The 25,833-nt window shown below is 42.2% G+C and overlaps 1 protein-coding gene across 1 annotated transcript in view; it reads left to right on the top strand.

Moving 5' to 3' along the window:
* Positions 1 to 25,833, top strand: part of sytl3 (synaptotagmin-like 3) — a 129,328-nt gene that overhangs the window by 4,740 nt on the left and 98,755 nt on the right. The window contains exons 2-4 of the mRNA XM_060830984.1: positions 7,252 to 7,467; positions 15,833 to 15,900; positions 23,284 to 23,335. Coding sequence (XP_060686967.1) covers positions 7,252 to 7,467; positions 15,833 to 15,900; positions 23,284 to 23,335 — 336 coding nt within the window. The remainder of the gene's footprint in view (positions 1 to 7,251; positions 7,468 to 15,832; positions 15,901 to 23,283; positions 23,336 to 25,833) is intronic.

Below are 25,833 nucleotides of genomic sequence, written 5' to 3'. Positions count from 1 at the left end.
CCGCACCTCTGCCCTCAGACCACACCCCTCCAATCGTAACAAGGACAGAACGCCCCTGGTGCTCACCTTCCACCCTACCAACCTTCGTATAAAACAAATCATCCGCCGACATTTCCGCCACCTCCAAAAAGACCCCACCACCAGGGATATATTTCCCTCCCTACCCCTTTCCGCCTCTGCAAAAACTGTTCCCTCCATGACTACCTGGTCAGGTCCACGCCCCTCTCCGACCCACCCTCCCATCCTAACACTTTTTCCTGCCACCGCAGGAACTGTAAAACCTGTGCCCATACCTCCTCCATCACCTCTATCCAAGGCCCTAAAGGAGCCTTCCACATCCATCAAAGTTTTACCTGCACATCCACTAATATCATTTATTGTATCCGTTGCTCCCGATGCGGTCTCCTCTACATTGGGGAGACTGGGCGCCTCCTGGCAGAGCGCTTTAGGGAACATCTCCGAGTTACCGCACCAATCAACCACACCGCCCCATGGCCCAACATTTCAACTCCCCCTCCCACTCTGCCAAGGACATGGAGGTCCTGGGCCTCCTTCACCGCTGCTCCCTCACCACCAGACGCCTGGAGGAAGAACGCCTCATCTTCCGCCTCGGAACACTTCAACCCCAGGGCATCATGTGGACTTCAACAGCTTCCTCATTTCCCCTTCCCCCACCTCATCCTAGTTTCAAACTTCCAGTTCAGCACTGTCCCCATGACTTGTCCGGACTTGTCCGACCTGCCTATCTTCTTTTCCACCTCTCCACTCCATCCTCTCCTCCCTGACCTATCACCTTCATCTCCTCCCCCACTCACCCATTGTACTCTATGCTACTCTCTCCCCACCCCACCCTCCTCTAGCTTATCTCTCCATGCTTCCAGCTCACAGCCTTTATTCCTGTTGAAGGGCTTTTGTCCGAAACGTCGATTTCGCTGCTCGTTGGATGCTGCCTGAACTGCTGTACTCTTCCAGCACCACTGATCCAGAATCTGGTTTCCATCATCTGCAGTCATTGTTTTTACCTAGGTTAGATGCATTAGTCAGGGGTAAATGTAGTAATGGGGAATGGGTTTGAGTGGGATACTGTTCGGAGGGTTGGTGTGCACTTACTGGGCCGAAGGGCCTGTTTCTGTAGGGATTCTATGTTTAACTCCATCCGCCACTTTCCCATCTACTCTATCGACCCATCATTTTGGAGTTTACAGCTGTCTTCTACACAGCCAATGTTTGTGTCCCAGTTGTGCCCCCACATTCGACTCCAAATCATGAATATATAAATCAAATTGCAAGGTCCTACTACTGAGCCCGGTGCAGCATCACTTGAAATAGCATTCCATTCGCAAGGGCAGCCATTGACCATTGTTTCCTGTTGCTAAGCCAACATTGGATCCAATTCGACACATTACCCTATATCCCCAGGTTTTTACTTTTTTAAAATCAGTCTGCCATGTTGCCATGTTGTCAAATTCCGTACTAAAGTCCATGTAAGCAACATCCATGTAGACAACAGCACTACTCTCATTGACCTTCCTTGTCACTTCATTAAAGAATTCAATCGAATTTGTAAAGCATGAGCTTCCTTTAACAAAGCCTTTCTAACTATCTCTGAGTAGTCCATTCCTTTCTAAATGACTTGATTGTTCGATTTCTCAGGATTGATTCCAACAATTTGTCTACCTCAGAAGTAAGATGACTGGCCTATAATTGTTTCCTTTATACCCTTCTTAAACAACGGAACCACATTTGTATTCCTGCAGTCTTTCAGCACCTCACCAGTCTCTAATGAAGATTGGAGAACACTCCTCGAGCATCTGCTATTTCCGCCCTGACCTCCTTCAACATCTTGGGGAACAATCCATCCATCCCTTATGACTTTTCCACTTTCAAGGTTTTGAACTCCTCTAACACTTCCTCTCTCATTTTGATTATTTTGTCCAAAATGTCACATTGCTCCTCTTGGATTACTATATCCACATCACCACTTTGTGAATACAGAGACAAAGAAAAATAAAAATTCTTCCCATATCCTCTGCATTTTCACATCATTGATAGGTCCCATATTTCCCTTAGCTATTCTTTTGCATTTTATATACTGGTAAACCATCTTTGGATTTCCTTTATCTTGCTTGCTAATATTCTTTTTATTTGATTTCTGTAATTCCATGTTTAACTTGTTCCCTGTACTTTCTACACTACTCTAGGCTATTTTCAATGTTAAGTCTTTTGTGACTATCATCAGCTTTCTTTTTTTGTTTAATCTTCCCCTGTATTTGTCTAGACAACCATAATTCTTGGCAGTACCACTCTTATTTTTTTGAGGGACACGTGTGTTTTGTGCCGCAAGGATTTCACTTTTTATTGTCTCCCACTGTTTTACCATTGATTTATCCTTTAGCAGTCCTGTTAAGTTCACTTAGCCAAATCACTTTTGTAAAGTTTATCTTTCCTCAGTTAAAATCTTTTATTGGGATATTTATCTCTGTCCTTTTCCATAATAATACTAAATCTACCCTAATTGTGGTCATTATCCCCAATATGATCATCCAATTTCACTTTACCCGCTTGGCCACCTTCATTTTCCAAAATTAAATCCAGAATCGCATCTCCTCTCTTTGGGCTTGTCATGTATTGTTTTAAAAAAAAGCTTTTCTGGATATAACACACAAATTTTTCACCATCAATGCCCCTTATTGTTTGAAACCCAGTTGTTATTGAAATAAAGTCTCTGATTTTTTACTGCTGTCTTATTCCAACATGGAGAAATTTGTCTTGGTATATGTTCTTCTATTTTCCTTCCATTATTTGTGGGTCTGGAGTATACTGATAGTGTGACTACCCCTTTTTTATTTCTAAGCTCAACCCAAAAAGCTTCATTTAGCATATCATATTTTCTCACAACTGCAGTTGATTCTTTAACCAATAATGCTAGACTTCCCTCTCCTTTTTTGCCACCTACTCTATCTTGCATGAAAAATCTATATTCTGAGATATTGAGCTGCCAGATTTGCCCCTCCTTTAGCCAGGTTTCTGATTTTGCAAAGTCATCATGCTGCCATGTGTCTTGTCAGTGCCCTTAGTTCATCCGACTTGTTTGTAATATTCTTTGTATTGAAGTATCTCCATCAGCACAGGCACCAAAGGAATTGCCTGGGAAATTGAAGATTTTTCTGGACAACTCTCTATAACTGGAACTCTGAAAGACTCAAATTAAATCAGAAAGGGATGTTAAAGAGGTGGAGGAGTTGCATTATAGAGAGGGAGGATGAGCAGCCAGAATTTGGTGTGCTGGTCCTTCATCAGGCGAAATGACTGTCAATTGTCATGTGGAATTTTTTGAGAGCAATTGATTAGAGTTTAGGACCAGCATGTTCCTGTGAAAGTAGAAGGATAAGGATGGCAAGATTTGGGAACCTTGGATGAGAAGAAAAATTAAGAGTTTAGTTAAAAATGTAAATGAAGCAAATGTACGGTTGGCAAAACTGAAGACAGAGGAATACAGAGATAGTAGATTAGATTACTTATAGTATGGAAACAGGCCCTTCGGCCCAACAAGTCCACACCGACGTTCCGAACAGCAACCCACATAGACCCATTCCCCTACACCTAACACTTCGGACAATTTAGCATGGCCAATTCACCTAACCTGCATATCATTGGATTGTGGGAGGAAACTGGAGCGCCCAGAGGGGGTCCACGCAGACACGGGGGAATGTGCAAACTCCACACAGTTGCCTGAGGCAGGAATTGAACCCGGGTCTCTGGCACTATGAGGCAGCAATGGTAACCACTGTGCCATCGTGCAGCCCTAGTAGGGAAGTACACAAGCAAGGAATTTAGAGGGCTAAAAGGGGCCATGAAATGTCTTTGGCAGACAGAATTAAGAGAAAAACTAAGATGTTTTATGAACCTGGAGGATAGTTAGGAAAAAGATAGGTAAACTCCAGGACAAAGGAAGGAATTTGTGTGGAGTCAGAGGAAGTGGGTGGGATCCTTACTGATATTTTGCATTGGTTTTTATAAAGGAGAAGGAAATGTTGAATGGTGAGTCTTGGGAGGGGTATGTTGATATTTGGGGCTTATCAATATAAAAAGTAAAAAAGGTGTTGGGTGATTAAAGCACATTAAGTAGATAAGTTCCCAAGACCTACAGAATCTATCCCAGAATGTGGTGGGAGGCAGGTGAGGAAATTGCCTCTGCTTTGTACGAAATCTTTGCATGAGAGGTCACATGAGAGGTCCCAGAGGACTACAGGATGGCCAATGATGTACCTTTGTTTAAGAAGGGCAACAAGAATAATCTGGGAAATTATAAGCCATTGAGCCTTACAACAGTGGTAAGGAAATTATTGGAGAAGATTTTGAGTGATAGGATTAACCCACATTTGGAAAACATGGACTTATTAGTAATAGGCAGCATGTGCGGGGAAGGTCATGTCACACAAACCTGGTTTGAAGTTTTTGAGCAAGTGACAAAGATGAGTGATGAGAGCAGGATGGTAGTACATGTTAGGGTGGCACGGTGACACAGTGGTTAGCACTGCTGCCTCACAGCGCCAGAGACCTGGGTTCAATTCCCACCTCAGGCAACTGTCTGTGTGGAGTTTGCACATTCTTCCCGTGTCTGCATGGGTTTCCTTCCACAGTCCAAAGATGTGCAGGTTAGGTGAATTGGCCATGCTAAATTGACCGTAGTGAAGGGGTAAATGTAGGGAATGGATCTGGGTGGTTTGCTCTTCGGAGGATCGGTGTGGACTTGTTGGGCCGAAGGGCTTGTTTCCACACTGTAAGTAATCTAATCTATTATCTAAATGAACTTTAGCAAAGCTTTGATAGAGTCCCTCATGACAGACTAATATAAAAGATGAGGTCACATAGAATCACAGAATCCATACAGTGTGGAAGGAGGCCATTCAGCCCATTGAGTTCATACCCAACACCACCACCACCACTTTATCCCTGAACCCTGCACATTGAATGGCTAATCCATCTAGCCTGCACATCCCTGGGCACTGGGCAGTTTAACATGGCCAGTTCACCTAATCTGCAAATCTTTGGACTGTGGAAAAAAACCAGAGCACCTGAATGAAACCCACACTGATACAGGGACACTGCCTGTGAGAAGTTTGCACAGTTATCTCAGAATCAAACCCAGGATCCTGGCACTGTGAAGCAGCAGTGCTAACCATTGAGCCACCATACCCACCCCCTCACCCACCCCCCCCCATATGGGATCCATGGTGAGCTTCAAAGATAGATACAGACTTAGTTATGGCTTGGTTATAGAAGACAGAGAGTAGCGGAGGGAGGATGGTTTTCTGACTGGCGAGCTGTGACCAGTGGTGTTCTGCAGAGATCAATGCTGAGTTCCCTGTTGTCCGGAAAATACATCAATGATTTGGTGGCGAATGTAATTGGGGTGATTAGAAAGTTCTTGGACAACACAAAGATTTTGGAGTTGTAGACACTAAGAGACATTGCCAGAGGAAACAGAAGGATATAGATAGGCTGGAGACTTGGGTGGATAAGTGGCATATGGAGTTTCACCTGGACAGATGTGGGCTGAGGCATTTTGGGAGATCTAATGCAGGAGGGAAGTTGATAATAAATGTCAAAACTCTTAGTAGCATCAATATGTAGAAAGATCTAGGCATATAGATCCACACTTCCATAAAGCGGATAAAGATGGTACAAAGTTGGTTTGTTTCACTTGAATATCAACTTGATAGGTGTTTACAAACTCATGAGAGGCATAGACAGAAAGCATAGAGACATAGAATCCCTACAGTGTGGAAGCAGGCCATTCGTCCATTAAGTCCATACCTGCCCTCCAAAGAGCATCCTACCTAGACTCACTCCATCCCTATAACCCTGCATTGCCCATGGCTAATCCGCCTAGCCTGTACATTTCTGGACACTATGGGCAAATTAGCATGGTCAGTCCATCTTACCTAATCTTTGGACTGTGGGAAGAAACCAGAGTACTTAGTGAAAATCCACACAGACACAGGGAGAATGTGCAAACTCCACACAGACAGTTGTCCAAGAGTGGAATCAAACCCAGATCCCTGGCGCTCTGAGGCAGCAGAGCTAACCATTGAGCCACCATATCATATCGAAGTTAGAGAGAGGTACAACATGAAAACAGATCCTTCATTCTAATATGTCCATGCCGACCAGATATCCTGAATAAATCTAATCTAATTTGCCAGCACTTAGTCCATATCACTCTAAACTCTTCCTATTCATGTATCCATTCAGATACCTTTTAAATGATTTAATTGTATCAGCCTCCACCAATTCCTCTGGCAGCTCATTCCATACATGCACCACCCTCTGCATGAAAAGATTTCCCCTTAGGTCCCTTTTAAATCTTTCCCCTCCAATCTGAAACCTATGCCTTCTAGTTTTGGGCACCTTTACAATGGGGAAAAGACCTTTGCATCCAGCCTATCCATACCCCTCATTATTTTATAAACCTCCATAAGGTCACCACTCAGCTTCTGACACTCCAGGAAAAATAGCCCCTGGCTATTCAGCCTTGCTCTATAACTCAAGCCCTCCAACCCTGGCAACGTCCTTATACACCTTTTCTGTACTCTTTTAAGTTTCACAACATCTTTCCTATAACAGGGAGACTAGAATGGAACACAGTATTCCAAAAGAGACCTAACCAATGTTTTGTACAGATGCAACATGACCTCCCAACTCCTATACTCAGTGCACTAACCAATAAAGACAAGTGGTACCAATCGCCTTCTTCACTATCCTGCCTACCTGCAACTCCACTTTCAATAAACTATAAACTTGCACTCTCTTTGTTCAACAACTCTCCCTCGGATCTTAACATTAAATGTATGAATACTGCCTTGATTTGCCTTCCTAAAATGCAATGGAGTTTATTTTCCCAAGGTAGATACGCCAATTACTAGGAAACCTAGGTTTAAATAAAAAGTGGTAAGTTTAAAGATGTGAAAGACAAGTTATTTTTTAAAAATGCAGTGAATGGTAAGTGCCTTGAATTAACCTGTAGAAGATGGATGCAATAGTGATTTTTAAGAGGCACAGGGAAAAGGTTTTTAGTTTGGAAAGACATAGTGTGTCAGCACAGTGCTGAAGGGCCTATTCTTATGCTGTACTCTTCTTTATTTTGTCTTTGTAAAACTAACTGCTCGCTCTGTTGTTTTGACCTTTGAGAAAAGTAATGTCTGTAGTTACTTTGTGCCAATGAAAATACCACTTTTTTTTGTGCAGAAAGTTAAAGTCTGAATATCAAGAAATTTGGCGGAATGGGACAAAAATCTCTCAGCAGGCATTTAGCAACCGATCCTGTGCTCGATGTCAGACCACCCTAGGATTGGTATTTAAAGTTGGTGTGGTGTGTAGCTATTGCAGTCACAAAGTGTGCCATGAATGCTGTGTGTATAAAAAGAATAATGTGTGGAGATGCATGGTGTGTCAAGCTCACAGGTAAGAACTTCTAAAACTATGGTCATGTTTTGCACTGTATGTTGAACGTTCCTGGATCAGCTTCCACAAATGGCCATGTTCCTTCTGTAGACTGATGGAAAGAGTGCAGTGGGAATGAAGCCACACTGTTCCTTGAGCTGCCACTCCTATATAAATAGCCAGGTGAATCACCAAAATGGTTCATTTGCCTGACTCTGCTATCTAGGACTAAAGATGTTTGGTTTGATCAATAAACAAAAAAGATTATTATAAACACGCTGTTAACAAGTGGACAAATGGATTATTAGCTATTACAAAATGAAAATGAAATCTTCTTTAAATCCAGACCTGTATACATTATTTCACAAACAGAACATATGAAAGACAGCTCTGCCAAAAAATTATAGGTAAAAAACAGAAGCACAAAAGAAGAAAATCTGTGGATCAGCCGTTGAAGTGATGAGTGTGGAATGTGGTGAATATTTCACAGTTCATTTGGTTTTTGGCAATGACATAATTTTCCTATTGGCCACAGTGCAATAGAAAATCATTAATTCAGTGGCCAGTCAGTTGGACCTAGGTCTTTACTTGATTTAGAAGTTCTTCTTTTCAGAGTTTTTAAGGTTTTTTTAAATCAGACGATGAGAAAGAGAGACAGACTTGTGTTGCCTCTAGGGTTCTTGAGGTCTGAGTCCAACTTCCCTTTCTCAGGTCTATAACAAACTGCAGCATAAAAAGTCCCAGAAATACCAGCATGGATCACAAATTCATAAAATCCAACTTCTCAAAATGTTACATGGCTTTGTGTAACCAAACATGGATAACATACTTTGACCTACAAGTTGTGAAAACATATATCTGATACATTCTCTGCAACACAGTTGTGCCCAGACTTCCCGTTTTCCCAATTTACACACGCGAAAAGTAGTTGTTGCAATTGCATTAGATTGTGTTGATATTTGCTCAGATGTCATATTGGATGTAATATAATGTCAATGATCAGAATATCATGTGATCAAACCTATAGGAATTTGACTAACCAAAGTTGGCAGTGCTGTTGGGGAATGGACTGCTTTAAGACATTCCAACTTGGGTTAGCTCCTAAAAGAGAATGATGTTACTGAGCATTTTTGCATAAACCATTTCCTTTACCTTTTCCATTTCTTCCACTTCTGGTGTCAACATAAACTTGCAAATACTGTGATGACACTGATGGTAAATTTGCCTGTTTTTCGTTCAATTGTTAAGAAACCCAAAGTTTTATTTTAGGATTGACACAAGATTGAAGATTGAGAAAGAACGTGCACTTATATTGTATTTTGCACAGTTTGAAGACTTGCAACATGGCGCAGAGTCAGTGAAGTAGTCCTGATGTGTTTTTAGTCCATTAATGGAGGGGACTACCATCTATTAACAAATTTTATCTGAGTGGTTTTGTTCTTGGACACATCATAATGTCAAAGTATTATTCTCCATGGTTTTTTTTTTTAAAATAGAGTAAATGTGAGTTCTGCCTACACCCTAGTGTCAGGAAAGCATCCTATTCCATACAGGATATGTTTCCCTTCATTAATGTGAATGCTGATAAGTAGTTACGTGGTCAGTGTGGAGTAAAGCACCAACTATACTTGTACATTGATAATAGTTTCTTACACAGATGTTCAGTTGCTGTGTTACAATGCTCTCAGAATACATGCAACTAAAACTTGATGGCAAAAGATGGTAGTAAAGCACTGCTGTAACATGCTTATGTATTTAGTTTATTGGGAATAAATGATCAGCCCGAGGACATCTTGAGCTCATGGTGTTGGAAATAAATGGTCCATTGGCAGATTTTTAAAGAAACATTTGGATAATTTGTGGGTTGAAGAGGGTTTACCATGTAATTTTTGGGCACTGCAAAGTCCGAAAGTTGAAGTGTACTGTGGTTCACCTATGATTTGGAGGAGCCTGTGTTGGACTGAGGTGGACAAAGTTAAAAATCACACAACAACAGCTTATAGTCCAACAGGTTCACTTGGAGGCACTACCTTTCGAAGCGCTGCTTCTTCATCAGGTGGTTGTGGAGCAGGATCATAAGATCTTACGATCCTGATTTACAACCACCTGATAAAGAAGCAGTGCTTCGAAAGCTAGTGTCTCCAAATGCAGAGGAACCTCAATTATCCAAATATCAGATTAACTGGCAAGATTGCAAGGTCCCAGTGCTTGGCTAAACTATGTTACCTGGCATTTGATAATCCGGAATTTGATTAACCGAATGAAATACACCCCGCCCGTGTCCTTCAGATAGAGTCAGAGAGATGTACAGATGGAAACAGACCCTTCGGTTCAACCCGTCCATGTCGACCAGATATCCCAACCCAATCTAGTCCCACCTGCCAGCGCCTGACCCATATCCCTCCAAACCCTTACCAGCCTGTACCACATCCTCTGGCAGCTCATTCCATGCACGTACCACCCTCTGCGGGAAAAAGTTGCCCCTTAGGTCTCTTTTATATCTTTCCCCTCTCACCCTAAACCTATACCCTCTAGTTCCGGACTCCCCAACCCCAGAGAAAAGACTTGGTCTATTTATTCTATCCATGCCCCTCATAACTTTGTAAACCTCTATAAGGTCACCCCTCAACGTCCGACATTCCAGGGAAAACAGCTCCAGCCTGTTCAGCCTCTCCCTGTAGCTCAGATCATCCAACTCTGGCAACAACCTTGTAAATCTTTTCTGAACCCTTTCAAGCTTCACAGCATCTTTCCGATAGGAAGGAAACCAGAATTGCACGTAATATTCCAACAGTGGCCTAACCAATGTACTGTACAGCCACAACATGACTCCCAACTCCTGTACTCAATACTCTGACCAATAAAGGAAAGCATTCCAAACGCCTTCTTCACTAATTGAGGTTCCTCTGTAAACCTGTTGGATTATAACCTGGTGTTGCATGAATCACCTACCGTTTACAAAAAGTCAGACTTTGTGGTGAGAAGGCAGCTAAGCTTCTAAGAGAGATAAGAGATGAATCTTCAGTATTTTATGGCATTAATCACTCTGCGTTGGAGTACTGTGTCCAGTTTTGGGCCCCACACCTCAGGAGGGACATACTGGCACTGGAGCGTGTCCAGCGGAGGTTCACACGGATAATCTCTGGAATGGCAGGTCTAACATACGAGGAACGGCTGAGGATCCTGGGATTGTATTCATTGGAGTTTAGAAGGTTAAGGGGAGATCTAATAGAAACTTACAAGATAATACATGGCTTGGAAAGGGTGGACGCTAAGAAATTGCTTCCTTTAGGCGAGGAGACTAGGACCCGTGGGCACAGCCTTAGAATTAGAGGGGGTAAATTCAGAACAGAAATGCGGAGACATTTCTTCAGCCAGAGAGTGGTGGGCCTGTGGAATTCATTGCCGCGGAGTGCAGTGGAGGCTGGGATGCTAAATGGCTTAAAGGCCAAGATTGATAAATTCTTGATGTCACAAGGAATTAAAGGCTACGGGGAGAATGCTGGTAAGTGGAGTTGAAATGCCCATCAGCCATGATTAAATAGCAGAGTGGACTCGATGGGCTGAATGGCCTTACTTCCACTCCTATGTCTTATGGTCTTATAGTCTTAATGGTTACCTAGCAACAGCTTCTGGACTGACATTTTTCTTTAAAAGTATACTTGAATCTGTCTATGGAAGAAAAGAAGAAAAGACCTCAGAAAACTTGGAGTAAAAAGATAGATTTTATCTGTCTGTCTGTCTCTCTCCCCCTGTTAATTTATAGGTAGTAATAATAAAAAGATATTTAGGTAATTGAAGAAAATCACTTTCCCTTTTGTTATGGCTCGTTTCAGAGTAGTATTGCCAGAGCGGTCCACCTGTTTGGAGTTCTAGTGTTATGATTCTATCGATAATCCTAAATGATGCTAAACAGTGATCATATCATGAAAATGATGATAAGCGGCAAAGAAAATAGTTGAATTAAAACTTAGCAGTATTAGAGAATAGCAAATGAAGGATGTTTCAGCCAGCCGCACAATTGAATTGGAAGGGGGAAGTCATCAAAACAGTTCAAAAACTGAAACTCCATTGAGAATATGGATTTCTGGTGATCACTGAGTTCCAGTCGTCCGAACCCAATAACTTTCTGGAATGCAGTGGGCTTCAGACAAGCTGAGAAAGGAAGAGTGGGGATGAGCCCTTCAAAACCATAAATCAGAGAGTGCAGAAGTGTAGAAGTTTTTCAACTTACAAAGTGCCTGCTATGGCACAAAGAAAAGGAAGTCCCTGCCTTTACAACTAAAAGCTACCAAATTCACTATACCCATAAATCTTTGAGATTCAGCAATATTCCTGGTTGGTGGAAATTTCTTAATGTCTTTCATCTTTTGTGTGCTGCTTGAGTTCTTGCTGCCTGGACAATGTGATCCAAAAATATTTTCATTGACTATGAAAATTTACATTTGATATTGAGTATTAATCCAGAATCTTATAATGTTTTTGAAATTTGCAGCACTCTTTTGTCATGCAATACGTAGTAAATCAAGGGATGAGAACCACAGAGAATGTTGAAAAAGGAAAACAAACCATGGATTGAACTGGGTTGGACTGTTATTTTTTATGGCAGAAGACTGTTTGAAAGCTGCTGGACTGGGAAGCTGTGTTGAAGTTTTATTCTCTTTAAAGTTAAGGAATAATTGAATGTTTGAGGAAAGTCTTTAAGAAAAAAGTAAATATTTGTCAGAAACACACCCCTCGGTCCAACCCGTCCAAGCCAACCAGACATCCCAACCCAATCTAGTCCCACGTGTCGTACCCGGCCCATATCCCTCCAAACCCTTCCTATTCATATACCCATCCAAATGCCTTTTAAATGTTGCAATTGTAACAGCCTCCACCACTTCCTCTGGCAGCTCATTCCATACACGTACCAGCCTCTGCATTTAAAAGTTGCACCTTAGGTCTCTTTTATATCTTTTACCTTTCACCCTAAACCTATGCCCTCCAATTCTGGACTCCCCCACCCCAGGGAAAATACTTTGTCTATTTGTCCTATCTATGCCCCTCATAATTTTAGAAACCTCAATAAGGTCTCCCCTCAATGTCCGACGCTCCAGGGAAAACAGACCCAGCTGTTCAGCCACTCCCCATAGCTCAAATCCCCCAACCCTGACAACATCCTTGTAAGTCTTTTCTGAACCCTTTCAAGTTTCACAATATCTTTCTGATAGGAAGGAGACCAGAATTGCACGCAATATTCCAACAGTAGCCTTACCAATGTCTTGTACTGCCGCAAATGACCTCCCAACTCCTGTACTCAATACTCTGACCGATAAAGGAAAGCATATCAAATGCTTTCTTCACTATTCTACCTATCTGTAACTCCATTTGCAAGGAGCTATGAACCTGCACTCCAAGGTCTCTTTGTTCAGCAACATTCCCTAGGACCTTACCATTAAGTGTATAAATCCTGCTAAGATTTACTTTTCCAAACAGCAGCACCTCGCATTTATCTGAATTAAACTCCATCTGCCACTTCTCAGCCCATTGGCCCATCTGATCAAAGTCCTGTTGACATCTTCGCTGTCCACTTTACCTCCAATTTTGGTATCATCTGCAAACTTACTAACTATGCCTCTTATGCTCACATCCAAATCATTTATATAAATGATGAAAAGTAGTGGACCCAGCACCAATTCTTGTGGCACTCCATTGGTCACAGGCCTCCAGTCTGAAAATAACCCTCCACCCCACACTTTGTCTTCTACCTTTGAGCTAGTTCTGTATCCAAATGGCTAGTTCTCCCTGTATACCGTGAGATCTAACCTTGCTAATCAGTCTCCCATGGGGAACCTTGTCGAACGCCTTACTGAAGTCCATATAGATCACATCTACCACTCTGCCCTCATCAATCCTCTTCGTTACTTCTTCAGAAAACGCAGTCAAGTTTGTGAGACATGATTTCCCACGCACAAAGCCATGTTGACTATCTCTAATCAGTCCTTGCCTTTCCAAATACATGTACATCCTTTCTCTCAGGATTTCCTCCAACAACTTGCCCACCACTGACGTCAGGCTCACTGGTCTATTGTTCCCTGGCTTGCCCTTACCACCCTTCTTAAACAGTGGCACTATGTTTGCCAACCTCCAGTTTTCTAGCACCTCACCTGTGATGATCGATGATACAAATATCTCAGCAAGAGGCCCAACAATCACTTCCCTAGCTTCCCACAGAGTTCTAGGGTACACCTGATCCCGTCCTGGGAATTTATCCACCTACATGTGTTTCAAAACATCAACACTTCTTCCTCTGTAATACGGACATTTTTCAAGATGTCACTATCTATTTCCCTACATTCTATATCTTCCATATCCTTTTCCACAGTAAATACTGATGCAAAATACTTGTTTAGTATCTCCCCATTTTCTGCAGCTCCACACAATGGCCGCCTTGCTGATCTTTGAGGGGCCCTATTCTTTCCCTAGTTACCCTTTTGTCCTTAATGTATTAGTAAAAATCCTTTGGATTCTCCTTAATTCTATTTGCCAAAGCTATCTCATGTCCCCTTTTTGCCTTCCTGATTTCCCTCTTAAGTATACTCCTACTGCCTTTATACTCTTCTAAGGATTCAATAGACAATAGGTGCAGGAGTAGGCCATTCTGCCCCTCGAGCCTGCACCACCATTCAATATGATCATGGCTGATCATCCTTAATCAGTATCCTGTTCCAGCCGTATCTCCATAACCCTTGATTTCACAATCCTTGAGAGCTCTATCCAACGCTTTCTTAAATGAATGCAGAGACTGGGCCTCCACTGCCCTCTGGGGCAGAGCATTCCACACAGCCACCACTCTCTGGGTGAAGAAGTTTCTCCTCATCTCTGTCCTAAATGGCCTATCCTGGATTTTTAAGCTGTGTCCTCTGGTTCGGCACTCACCCATCAGCGGAAACATGTTTCCTGCCTCCAGAGTGTCCAATCCTTTAATAATCTTACATGTCTCAATCAGATCCCCTCTCAGTCTTCTAAACTCAAGGGTATACAAACCCAGTCGCTCCAGTCTTTCAGTGTAAGGTAATCCCGCCATTCCAGGAATTGACCTCGTGAACCTATGCTGCACTCCATCAATAGCCAGAATGTCTTTCCTCAAATTTGGAGACCAGAACTGCACACAGTACTCCAGGTGTGGTCTCATCAGGGCCTTGTACAGCTGCAGAAGAACCTCTTTGCTTCAATACAGTGTCGTCACCGCATTATAGGAAGCATGTGGAAGCTTTGTAAAGGGTTCAGAGGAGGTTTACTAGGATTTTGCTTGGTATAGAGGAATGATCTTATGAGGAAAGGCTGAGGGACTTGAGGCTGTTTTCATTAGAGAGAAGAAGGTTGAGAGGTGACTTAACTGAGACATATCAGATAATCAGAGAGTTGGATAGGGTGGACAGTGAGAACCTTTTTCCTCGGATGGTGATGGCTAGCACGAGGGAACATCGTTTTAAGTTGAGGGGTGATAGATATAGGACAGATATCAAAGATAGTTTCTTTACTCAGAGTGGTAGGGGCATGGAACGCACTGCCTGCAACAGTAATAGACTCGCCAACTCAAAGTGCGTAAATTTATACATCCCAGTCACATCTCCTTTAATCTTCTGTACTCTAAAGAAAACAACCCCATTCTATCCAATCTCTCTTCATAACTGAAATTTTCCAGCCCAGGCTGCCTCACAGCGCCAGAGACCTGGGTTCAATTCCCACCTCAGGCGACTGACTGTGTGGAGTTTGCACGTTCTCCCCGTGTCTGCGTGGGTTTCCTCCGGGTGCTCCGGTTTCCTTGCACAATCCAAAGATGTGTGGGTCAGGTGAATTGGCCATACTAAATTGCCCGGAGTGTTAGGTAAGGGGTAAATGTAGGGGTATCGGTGGGTTGCGCTTCGGCGGGTCGGTGTTGATTTGTTGGGCCGAAGGGCCTGTTTCCACACTGTAAGTAATCTAATCTAACATCCTGCAAAATCTCTGTGTCTTTTCCAGTGCTATCACATCAAACCTGTCATACGGATCCAGAACTATGCACAATTCTCCAGCTATGGCCTAACCAATACAGTTCCAGCATAACCTCCCTGCTCTTAAACTCTGGGCATCAGCTAATAAAAGCAAATATCCAGTGTATCGTCATAAACACTTTATCCACTGTCCTGATACCTTAAGGATCCAAAGCATTTGCATACGCCAAAACTCCTCTGATCCTCGGTACTTCTCAGGGCCCTACCATTCATAATGTATTCCCTTGCCTTGTTTGTCCAACCCAAATACACTTAACCAGATTGAATTCCATGTCATCAAAACTGACCTGCTCTGCAGGAACTGAAGTTTTATTTTTTAAATAAATTATACAGATTCTATATTTCAGACAAATGAAGGAGAAATCTGGAGAATGGTTCATTGAGGAAAGAGCGAAGAAGTTTCAGCAGGAGAAAGGTATTTGGAGCACTACTGCTAAATGCCTACATCTCTCAACATTAGTCATGAGATGTTTGAACAACAAACATTAATAGCAGAAAGATAAGTACACTAATTCGTTAGGAGAACTATAATTCCAGTATCATAGAGTGTTTTGGACCATCATATTCATGCAGTGCAATCCAGTCACTTTTACTTAATCAATGTCTTGCAAGTTATTTCCTTCAGGTTTCCATCTATCTTCCTTTTGAGATTTGGTCTTGTACACTTAGGCCTTGTTTCAGATTTGTTTAAGTTTAGGTCAATAAAATATCAATGCAAAGACACTTTTTTCTGATATGAAAAGCAATTATTCACTTCAGTTCTTAGTGCCTGTTACTCAGTGTTGCAACTGTCATTTTGATCCCATGGGTTTATTTTGCTGGCAAGCCTTTCAAAACACCTACTGGAAGATCATTCAACTTCACATCAATTGTGTTGCTCTGGTCAACCTTCTGTTACCTCATTGAAAAACTCAAATGGGTTACTTAAGTGGGATTTTTTAAAATAAGAATGGGAATTTTTCAAGTCCTCTGGCACTAATTGTAAGTCTGAGGAAATTGAGAGATCGTGGTCAATGTCTCCACAGTTTCCACCCTTAATTCCTTGATTTTCCTCAACCAAATCTGATCTGTTTCTTTCTAATAACTGATTTTTATTCACTTTTAGGAAACTAATGTCTCTGCCACCTCGTCCTCCATTGACAACCAAATGTGCAGGGAGTTCTTCCATCTGCAGAAACTTGAGCTTCACATTTCAGAGCTTGAACAACATCTGGAAACACTGTGGCAAATTGAGTATGAGAGTTACATTCAGAGAGGTAGTCACACTGTAGCTTAAGGGCCTGGAAGAAGGAAGATGGTCAAGTAGTCCATGCGAAACAGGCAGGCACTGCAAGAGTCCGTGGCATCCTGCTCAGAAATTGATTTTCCATTTTGGAAGCTGATGGTGACACAGATTTCTCAGGAGAGAGAAGCCAGAGTTATGTTTATTGCACTGTGTGGGACTTTCTGGACAGGAGGAAAGAAAGGAGGAGCAATAGTAATAGAGGATTTATTAATTAGGAGAACGTATAGGCGTTTTTGTGGCTGTCAATCTAACCCCAGCATGGTATTTTGCCTCCCTGGTGCCAGGTCGCACCGAGGTGTCACATAGTGGCTGCAGAACATTCTTTTGGGGTAAGGGTTCCTGATGAAGGGCTTTTGCCCGAAATGTTGATTTTACTGCTCCTCGGATGCTGCCTGAACTGCTGTGCTCTTCCAGCACCACTAATCCAGAAACAGAGATTAAGGTCCACATTGGTACCAATGACTTGGGGAGGAAGGGGAATGTGGTCCAGCAATCAAAATTTCAGAAGCTATGTAGAAGATTAGCAAGCGGTACCTCACGTAGTAATTCCTAGTTTACTCCCAGTGCCACATGAAGTGTGTGCAGAAATCGATGAAGGCAGATGAATGTGGGCTGGCCCTGGGGATGATGGCAGGTGTACAGGCTGGATGGGTTGCACCTGAATAGAGCTGGGACTGAATTCCTTGCAAGGCATTTTGATAATACTTTCGGGAAAGCTTTAAAGTAATTTGGCAGGGGGGTGGGATATCAAGTGAGAATAGTAGAGGAGAAGACCAGGGTTCACAAAGTATATATGATGTGCAACTGGCACTAACATAGACAACAGCAAGTTATTAGCTTAAGTGAGAGTAAGGAAGGAAAAAGTCAAGGCTAATTGTGCATGTATGTGAATGCATGAAGTATAGTAAATAAGATAGGGGAGTTATAGTGCAGATTGTTATGTAGAATTTTGATGTTGTGGTGATAGTAGAGACCTGGCTTGAGGAAGGACAAAACTGGGTGTTAAATATTTCTAGATATAAGGTGTTCAAAAAAGATAGAAAAGGAAGGAAAGTAGGAAAAGGAGCAGTATTTGTTGAGGAGCACATTGCAACGCTGGAGAAAGGATGACCTGGGGGTCCAAGCTGAAAATCTATTTAGCTAAACCTAAGGAACAAAGAAAGGTACAATCACATTGCTGGGTATATTCTATAGATCACTAACTAAGGGACAAGATGTAGAAGAACAAATCTGTAAGGAAATTACAGAGAGCTGCTAACGTTATAGTGTAGTTATAATGGGAGACTTCCATTACCCAAGCATTGATCAGACTATTTGTAATGGGCAACACGGTGGCTCAGTGGTTAGCATTGCTGCCTCACAGCACCACAGACCCAGGCTGATTCCACTCTCAGGTGATTGTCTGTGTGGAGTTTGCACATTCTCCCCATGTCTGTGTGAGTTTTCTTTGGGTGCTCTGGTTTCCTCCCACAGTCCAAAGATTTGCAGGTTACGTGGATTGGCTGTGCTAACTTGTTCATTGTGTCCTGAGACATGCACGCTCGGTAGTTTAGCCATGGGGAAATGCAGGGTCCTAGGGTTGAGATGGGTCTGGGTGGGATGGTCTTTGGATGGTCAGTGTGAACTTGATGGGCCAAATGGCCTGCTTTGACACTGTAGGGATTCTACGATCTAGTGTACAGAGCTGCGGGAGGTAAGTATTCCTGGATTGCATGCGGGAGCGCAGTAATTTTCTAGTCTAGTTTTCAAGAAAGGATGCACATTTGGATCTAGTTCTTAGAAATGAAGTGGACTAAGTGGATTTAGTGTCAGTTGGGGAATATTTAGGAAGCAATGGTCGTTGTATTGTAAGATTCAGAATGATGGTGGTGAATGACATGCAACAATTCAGAGTGAGAAAAATCAATTTGCGGAGAGTAGACTTCAGTGGGGCAAGAACAGGGATTTGGCAGAATTGAGAGATTGGCAGGAAAAGAAGTACCTGAACAATGGACTACCTTCAAAGAGGAACTGATTTGGGCACATGCTCCAATGGGGAAGATAGAACAAGCAAATCCAGTGATACCTGATTAACACAAGAGATTTAAATTAATATAAAGGAGTAAAAGTGTGTTTATGATAAGCGTCAGATAGAAAATCAAATTGAGAATCGAGAAATATGGAAGGTTCAGAGGGGAGAAGCAAAAGCAAGTAAGAGAAGCAAAGAGGAATTATGAGAAAAGACTGGAAGCCAACATGAAGAGGTGTCTCAAAATCTTCTATGGCCATATTTCTAGGTAAAAGGAAGAGTATGGCTGAGTAGAGACCAAAAAGCAGTTATGTACTTGGATATGTACGTGTCCTGTGACCGCAGAAGCTATAAAACTTGTCCAGTTACTTCCTCCCTCCTCAGTATCCAAGAGCCCAAACATCTTCCAGGTGAAGCAGCTGCACTTCACACAATCTAGTCTACCGTATTCACTGCTCATAATATGGTCTTGTATAATTTGAGGAATCAAATTATAGACTGGGTGACCATTTTACAGAACACCTATGTTCTGTCCGTAAAAAAAGACCCAGAGCTTCTAGTTGCCTGCCGCTTCCCTGGCCAACATCTCAGGCTTGTTGCACTGCATCAAAACTCTGCAGCTTACTAATATCCTTCTTATAACGTGGCAGCCAGAATTGGACATAGTACTCCTGAAGAGGGCTCATCAATGTCCTGTATAACCTCAACATAACATTCTAACTCCTACATTCAAAGGTCTGAGCAATGAAGGCAAGCGTGCTCAGCACCTTCTTAACTACCTTATCCATGTGTGATGCAAATGTCCAAAGAATTATGTACCCAAACCCCTAGGTCTCTCCATTCTCCAACACTACCCAATTTCCTATTTTAAAGTGATTTACCAAAATGTAATACCTCACATTTATCCAAATTAAAATCTGTCACTCTTCAGCTCATTGACTCAATTGATCAAGAAATACATATATAAATCATAGAATCCCTACAGTGCAGATGTAGATCATTTAGCCTCAAGTCTGCATTGACTCTCTGAAGTGCTTCCCACCTGCAATAAAGGTCATATGCCCTAAAAAGTCTAGTGCAAAACACAGGAGAATGCATACTCCTTGATTACATTGTACTAATGACCCTCTCTGAAGATGGCTCCTCCCTGGAACTGCTGCTGTTGAGCAACTCTTTGGCAGCTACACCTTTGTGCAAATGGGTGCTGAACATTAGGAATCATCATCAGCCAGGAGGTCCAAGGAAGTCAGAAGCATGCAAGGCTGTGTGTACACATCATTTCCCTTTGATTGTAGCCAATATCGGCAGCTCTGTATGTAAGTCTCAATCCATGAATTAATTTGTAAGTTTGCAGATGACACCAAAATTGGAGGTGTAGCGGACAACGAAGAAGGTTACCTCAGATTATAATGGGCTGAGAAGTGGCAGATGGAGTTTAATTTGGATTAATGTGAGGTGCTGCATTTTGGGAAGGCGAATCTTAGCAGGACTTATACACTTGATGGTAAGGTCCTTGGGAGTGTTGCTGGACAAAGAGACCTTGGAGTACATGTTTATAGCTCCTTGAAAGTGGAGTCGCAGGTAGGTAGGATAGGAAGAAGGCTTTTGGTATGTTTCCTGTATTGGTCAGAGTATTGAGTACAGGAGCTGGGAGGTCATGTTGCAGCGGTACAGAACATTGGTTAAGCCACTGTTGGAATATTGTATGCAATTCTGGTCTGCTTCCTATCAGAAAGATGTTGTGAAAATTGAAAGGGATCAGAAAAGATTTACAAGGATGTTGCCAGGGTTGAAGGATTTGAGCTATAGGGAGAAGTTGAATAGGCTAGGGCTGTTTTCCCTGGAGCGTTGGAGGCTGAGAGGTGACCTTATAGAGGTTTCCAAAATCATGAGGGGCATGGTTAGGATAAATAGACAAAGTTTTTTTCCTTGGAGTGGGGGATTCCAAAACTAGAGGGCATAGGTTTAGGGTGAGAGGGGCAAGATATAAAAGAGACCTAAGGGGCAACTTTTTCACACAGAGGGTAGTACGTGTCTGGAATGAGCTGCCAGAGGACGTGGTGGAGTCTAGTACAGTAGTAACATTTAAAAGGCATCTGAATGGGTATATGAATAGGACAGGTTGGAGAGATATGAGCCGGATGCTGGCAGGTGGGACTAGATTGGGTTGGGATATCTAGTCGGCATGGATGAGTTGGCTCAAAGGGTCTGTTTCCATTCTGTACATCTCTATGACTCTATGATGCTAGATAGTATGACAGTATACTGGGCACCTATATGGAGATATTAAAAAGCACATGTAGATGCAAAGAAGTTACCATCAATGACATTTATGCACAGATTTTGAAAAATAAACCAGCTTTCTTCACCTGTTCAACTAAAATGCATTCAATACATTATCTTCTTTCTCACCTTCCCATTATGTCTAAGTGCAGTATGAGATTCTGCAGCTGGGGTGGCTTGATGTAGAGACTGTTAGCCCTGCAGCTTTGATGGAGTGACTCAGAGGTGTTTGTGTTAGATGGGCTAGAAATGTCGATCTTCTTGTCAGAGTTGGAACTGGACACATTGATACTGTTGAAAGTAATCTTGCAGAACCTGCAACTCAAAAGAGAGAAGTTTTTGCAGCCAATGGTTAAAAATGGCATCCAATGACTGAGAATGAAAGCCGGGTTAGTGGGTGAGTGGCTGTTGCATGCAAAGTGCTACTTACTCATTTGACGTGATGTGAATGCTACAACAACCCTGCAGGAACAATCCCTCTGAAAGGGTCAAGATTCTCCCTTTTTGGGTAAGGAGCTTGATGTTGGACATCCGTCCACTCTGGCTTCTGCCCTGTTATGGGTTATCTTCTGCTGCAATGCAAATAATTTGGAAAATTAGTGAGATAACAGTAAGAGGCACAAATGCTAGTACTGAGGCATATGCAGGAAAGGTGATAAGATGTAGCATTGCACTGAGGAGACAGTACAGAGGGCATACAAGGTTAACAACATGGAGGCTGAGGAGAGAGATTGAGAAAAACAAGGTGCTGCAAGGAATAATGAGAGTGTTATGGACTGTGAAAGAGAGAGAGTGAGTGGAGAAGGGATAGATGGGAGAATGGAGCACTTATCCAGGCAGAGTGGAGATGGTCATTGACCTTTTGGCTGCACAGCTGGCCATTTCTCCATGCCCTGGAAATTGTACTGACTCAGGCAATGATCTTAGATGAGGCAGGCAGGGTCTGGTGTTGCAGAGTTTTCTAGCAACCTTCTCGGAAGAGGGTAGTCCTCCTTTGCACCGTCCAGTCCACCAGGGCTTTCATGTTCCTCTTTGAGAACCATGATGCCGTCTTCCCCTTCTCCAACATCTTGTGGAAACCTTCTTCAAGAGCAGAGTAGCTTTGGAAAGCTAGTGTCCAGATGCACTGCGGGATTCTAAAGATGGAGCACAAAGGATGTCATTTTTTGAAAGACAGTTGCTGAGTGATAAATTGTTATGTGAAGAGCATGAAAATCAGGTGAGGGAGACACAATAGGGATGGGATAGGCAATCAATGTGGCAAGTTTGTTAAGATCCAACAAGCTATTTTAAGCCTCGTGGTAACAGCCCTCCAAAAAATTCAACACAACTTGGCCTTAGTCTTTGGGCTTTATCTTACATTTAATAGACTAAGTGGTAATCAATTACATCATCATTGTCATGGGCAGATAGACCTGTAACAAGTAGATTCGTGAAAACACAACCTAGTAAGTATTTCTCCCTTGTTTTTTCCTTCAGATCTATGTCTGGCAGGTATGTCCTTCAGGATTCAGTAATGGTATAACTGATAGTGATGAACATTTAACACCTCCACCCAGAGTGTATTCTCTGTGCTTTGTCTATGTGGTATTCAACATGTTGGAGTACTAATTACAGGGCACTAATTGCTAATTACTAATGCACAAAGCAACACCTGTTAACACTCTGAAGTGATCTCTGGAAATGTTTTTTTCTCTGCACAACAAGCTCTCACAAACAACATAAAACTGAATAGACTCTGAGATTTTGATTGAGGAACCAGTATTGGCCAGGGCACTCATGATAACCCCCTGCCCCTTTTCAAAATTGTATCTATCTGATGGAGCAGACAGAGCTTTTGTTTAATATCTCATCTGAGTGATGATTTGGAGATGCCGGTGTTGGACTGGGGTGTACAAAGTTAAAAATCACACAACACTGGGTTATAGTCCAACAGATATAATTAGGAGCACACTAGCTTTCGGAGTGACGCTCCTTCATCATCACCCGATGAAGGAGCGTCGCTCCGAAAGCTAGTGTGCTTCCAATTAAATCTGTTGGACTATAACCTGGTGTTGTGTGATTTTTAACTTCATCTGAGTGATGGCATCTTCAAAAGTCCCTCAGTAAAAAAAAGACAATCACAATTTTCATTCATCATTGAACAATTCACAATAATGACCATACCCCTTAATTTTACTGTTGTTTTTATTCTTTTGTTTTTGTTTTTTGCTGTTGTATAGGTAAACATGAAACAGTTAGTGAGAAGCTGTTACAGACTTTTCAAACACTGAGGTAAGATGTTTGTGATGCATTCTTTGGAGAACTAATGTCTAAATAGGTACGCATTCCAACAAGAACATAGAACAATACAGCACTATATTGTGCCAAGCCATTTATCTTAATCTACGATCAACCTAGTCTACACACCCCTCAATTTATTGCCATCCATGTGCTTGTCCAGTAGTCTCTTAAATGTCACTAATGTCTCAACTACCACTGCTGGCAGTGCATTTCACACACCCACCACTCTCTGTGTAAAGAACTTACCTCTGACATCTCCCCTATACCTCCCGCCAATCACCTTAAAATTATGATCCCTTGTGACAGCCATTTCTGCCCTGGGGAAAAGTCTCTGGCTATCTACTTTATCTATGCCTCTCATTACCTATACATCTCTATCAAGTCACCTCACTTCCTTCTTTTCTCAGTGTGAAAAGCCCTCCAATCCAGGCAGCATCCTGATAAATCTCTGCACCCTCTCTAAAATATCTACATCCTTCCTACAATGAAGCTAGGAACTGGACACAATATTCCAAGCGTGATCTAACAAGGGTTTTATAATGCTGCAGCAAAACCTCACAACTCTTCAACTCAACCCTCCTGTTAATAAAAGCCAAAATACCCAGGATCCTCACCTCACCTTGTAATCTGTTAAACTCCCAAGTTCCACTATTTAAAGAAAATTACATCAATTTATTTTTTAATTCTAAAAGTGAACATTAAACAACCACTATTTACATCTGTAAACTCTACTTTCTCTTAACTGCTTATTACCTGCCTCCAACTCTATAAAAATATACTGTACCAATAAGATACTTATTAAAATTACATCAACTTAATTTCAGAACCACACAGTCATCTTTTGTGACTTACTCTTCCGGCTGCTGAATTCCCTGGGTAGTCTTTTGTCAAAACAATAAAGTGAACCTTGATTGGGTTTTAGTATCCTGGGGCATAATTTAAACAGATTGGTTAAATTCAAATTGTTGTCAAAACAGCAACCAAAACTCATGTATCCATTTCACAGCCAAATATTACATAAAGTCTGGTTGAAGATTTGTAGCTTGGATGTCCGTTGTTGTGGTTCTGTTCGCCGAGCTGGAAGTTTTTGCTGCAAACGTTTCGTTCCCTGGCTAGGGAACATCATCCGTGCTATTGGAGCCTCCTGTGAAGCGCTGCTTTGATGTTTCTTCCAGTATTTATAGTGGTTTGTTCTTGCCACTTCCGGGTGTCAGTTTCAGCTGTAGTAGTTTGTATGTGGGGTCCAGGTCGATGTGTCTGTTGATGGATGTTCTTGCCACTTCCAGGTGTCAGTTTCAGCTGTAGTGGTTTGTATATGGGGTCCAGGTCCATGTGTCTGTTAATGGAGTTTGTGGATGAATGCCATGCCTCTAGGAATTCCCTGGCTGTTCTCTGTCTGGCTTGTCCTATGATGGTAGTGTTTTCCCAGCCAAATTCATGTTCCTGGTTGTCTGAGTGTATGGCTACTAGGGATAGCTGGTCGTGTCGTTTTGTGGCTAGCTGATGTTCATGGATGCGGATTGTTAGCTGTCTTCCTGTTTGTCCTATGTAGTGTTTTGTGCAGTCCTTGCATGGTATTTTGTAAACTACGTTAGTTTGGCTCGTACTGGCTATTGGGTCCTTTGTTCTAGTGAGTTGTTGTCTGAGTGTGGAAGTTGGCTTGTGTGCTGTTATGAGTCCTAAGGGTCGCAGTAGTCTGGCTGTCAGTTCTGAGACGCTCCTGACGTCTCAGAACTGACAGCCAGACTACTCCAAGCAATAGAACAGTTGCAGTAGAGAACTAGTCCTTTCTAAATGTAACATACTTTATAAAAATGGCATTTGATATGATTTCCTCGGTGACCGATAATTTTTAAAAAGAAAGCAGGTTCAATTGAGGCATTCAAGAGGGCTTTTGAAGTGAAGGGGAAGGAGGAGTTAGATATATACCAAGTGTAAGTGAGAGAATGATGGAAATTGGAAACAAAACTTTTCCAGTTTCCAATTCCAAAGGAAACAATACCTTGAAGTTCTGCCCTTCTCTCAGACAGGATTTCTGTTTTAATCTTTTGGCCAGTTCACCTTCATTGATTTCTATTTCTTAACTAGTGTTAGATAAAACATTTGTCTTCACAGTCACATCTTCTTCCTTAGTCACTGTCCCTGACTCTGCTTCAGCCCACATGGATGCCAGCTGAAGTTCTATCCTTAATCTTTCAAATCCAAACAAAATTACAGACGTAGAATTCCTCTGACGGCTGCTCCCACCACCTCCTATGATCCATGCTCATGGCACATGTTCAGTCTTAGCTCTCTCTCTGCTTAGCAAAGAACCTATTTTATCCTTTAATGCCCCCATCTCAATGCAAGTGTCTTCTCAGTGCCACATAGAACCTTTCACCAGTCTACAATACTCCATCTCCATCTGGTCCCCGCCCTCTGGCCTTTTACCTGTACATGATCTCTTCATTGAGTACTGCTGATATATTGATGTCCTTAATTTTTTGCAT

The sequence above is a fragment of the Hemiscyllium ocellatum genome, chromosome 10, assembly GCF_020745735.1.
Source record: "Hemiscyllium ocellatum isolate sHemOce1 chromosome 10, sHemOce1.pat.X.cur, whole genome shotgun sequence".
NCBI classification, from domain to species: Eukaryota; Metazoa; Chordata; class Chondrichthyes; order Orectolobiformes; family Hemiscylliidae; genus Hemiscyllium; species Hemiscyllium ocellatum.
The sequence above is the reverse complement of the archived record's forward strand: the minus strand, read 5'-3'. Positions and strand labels throughout refer to the sequence as shown.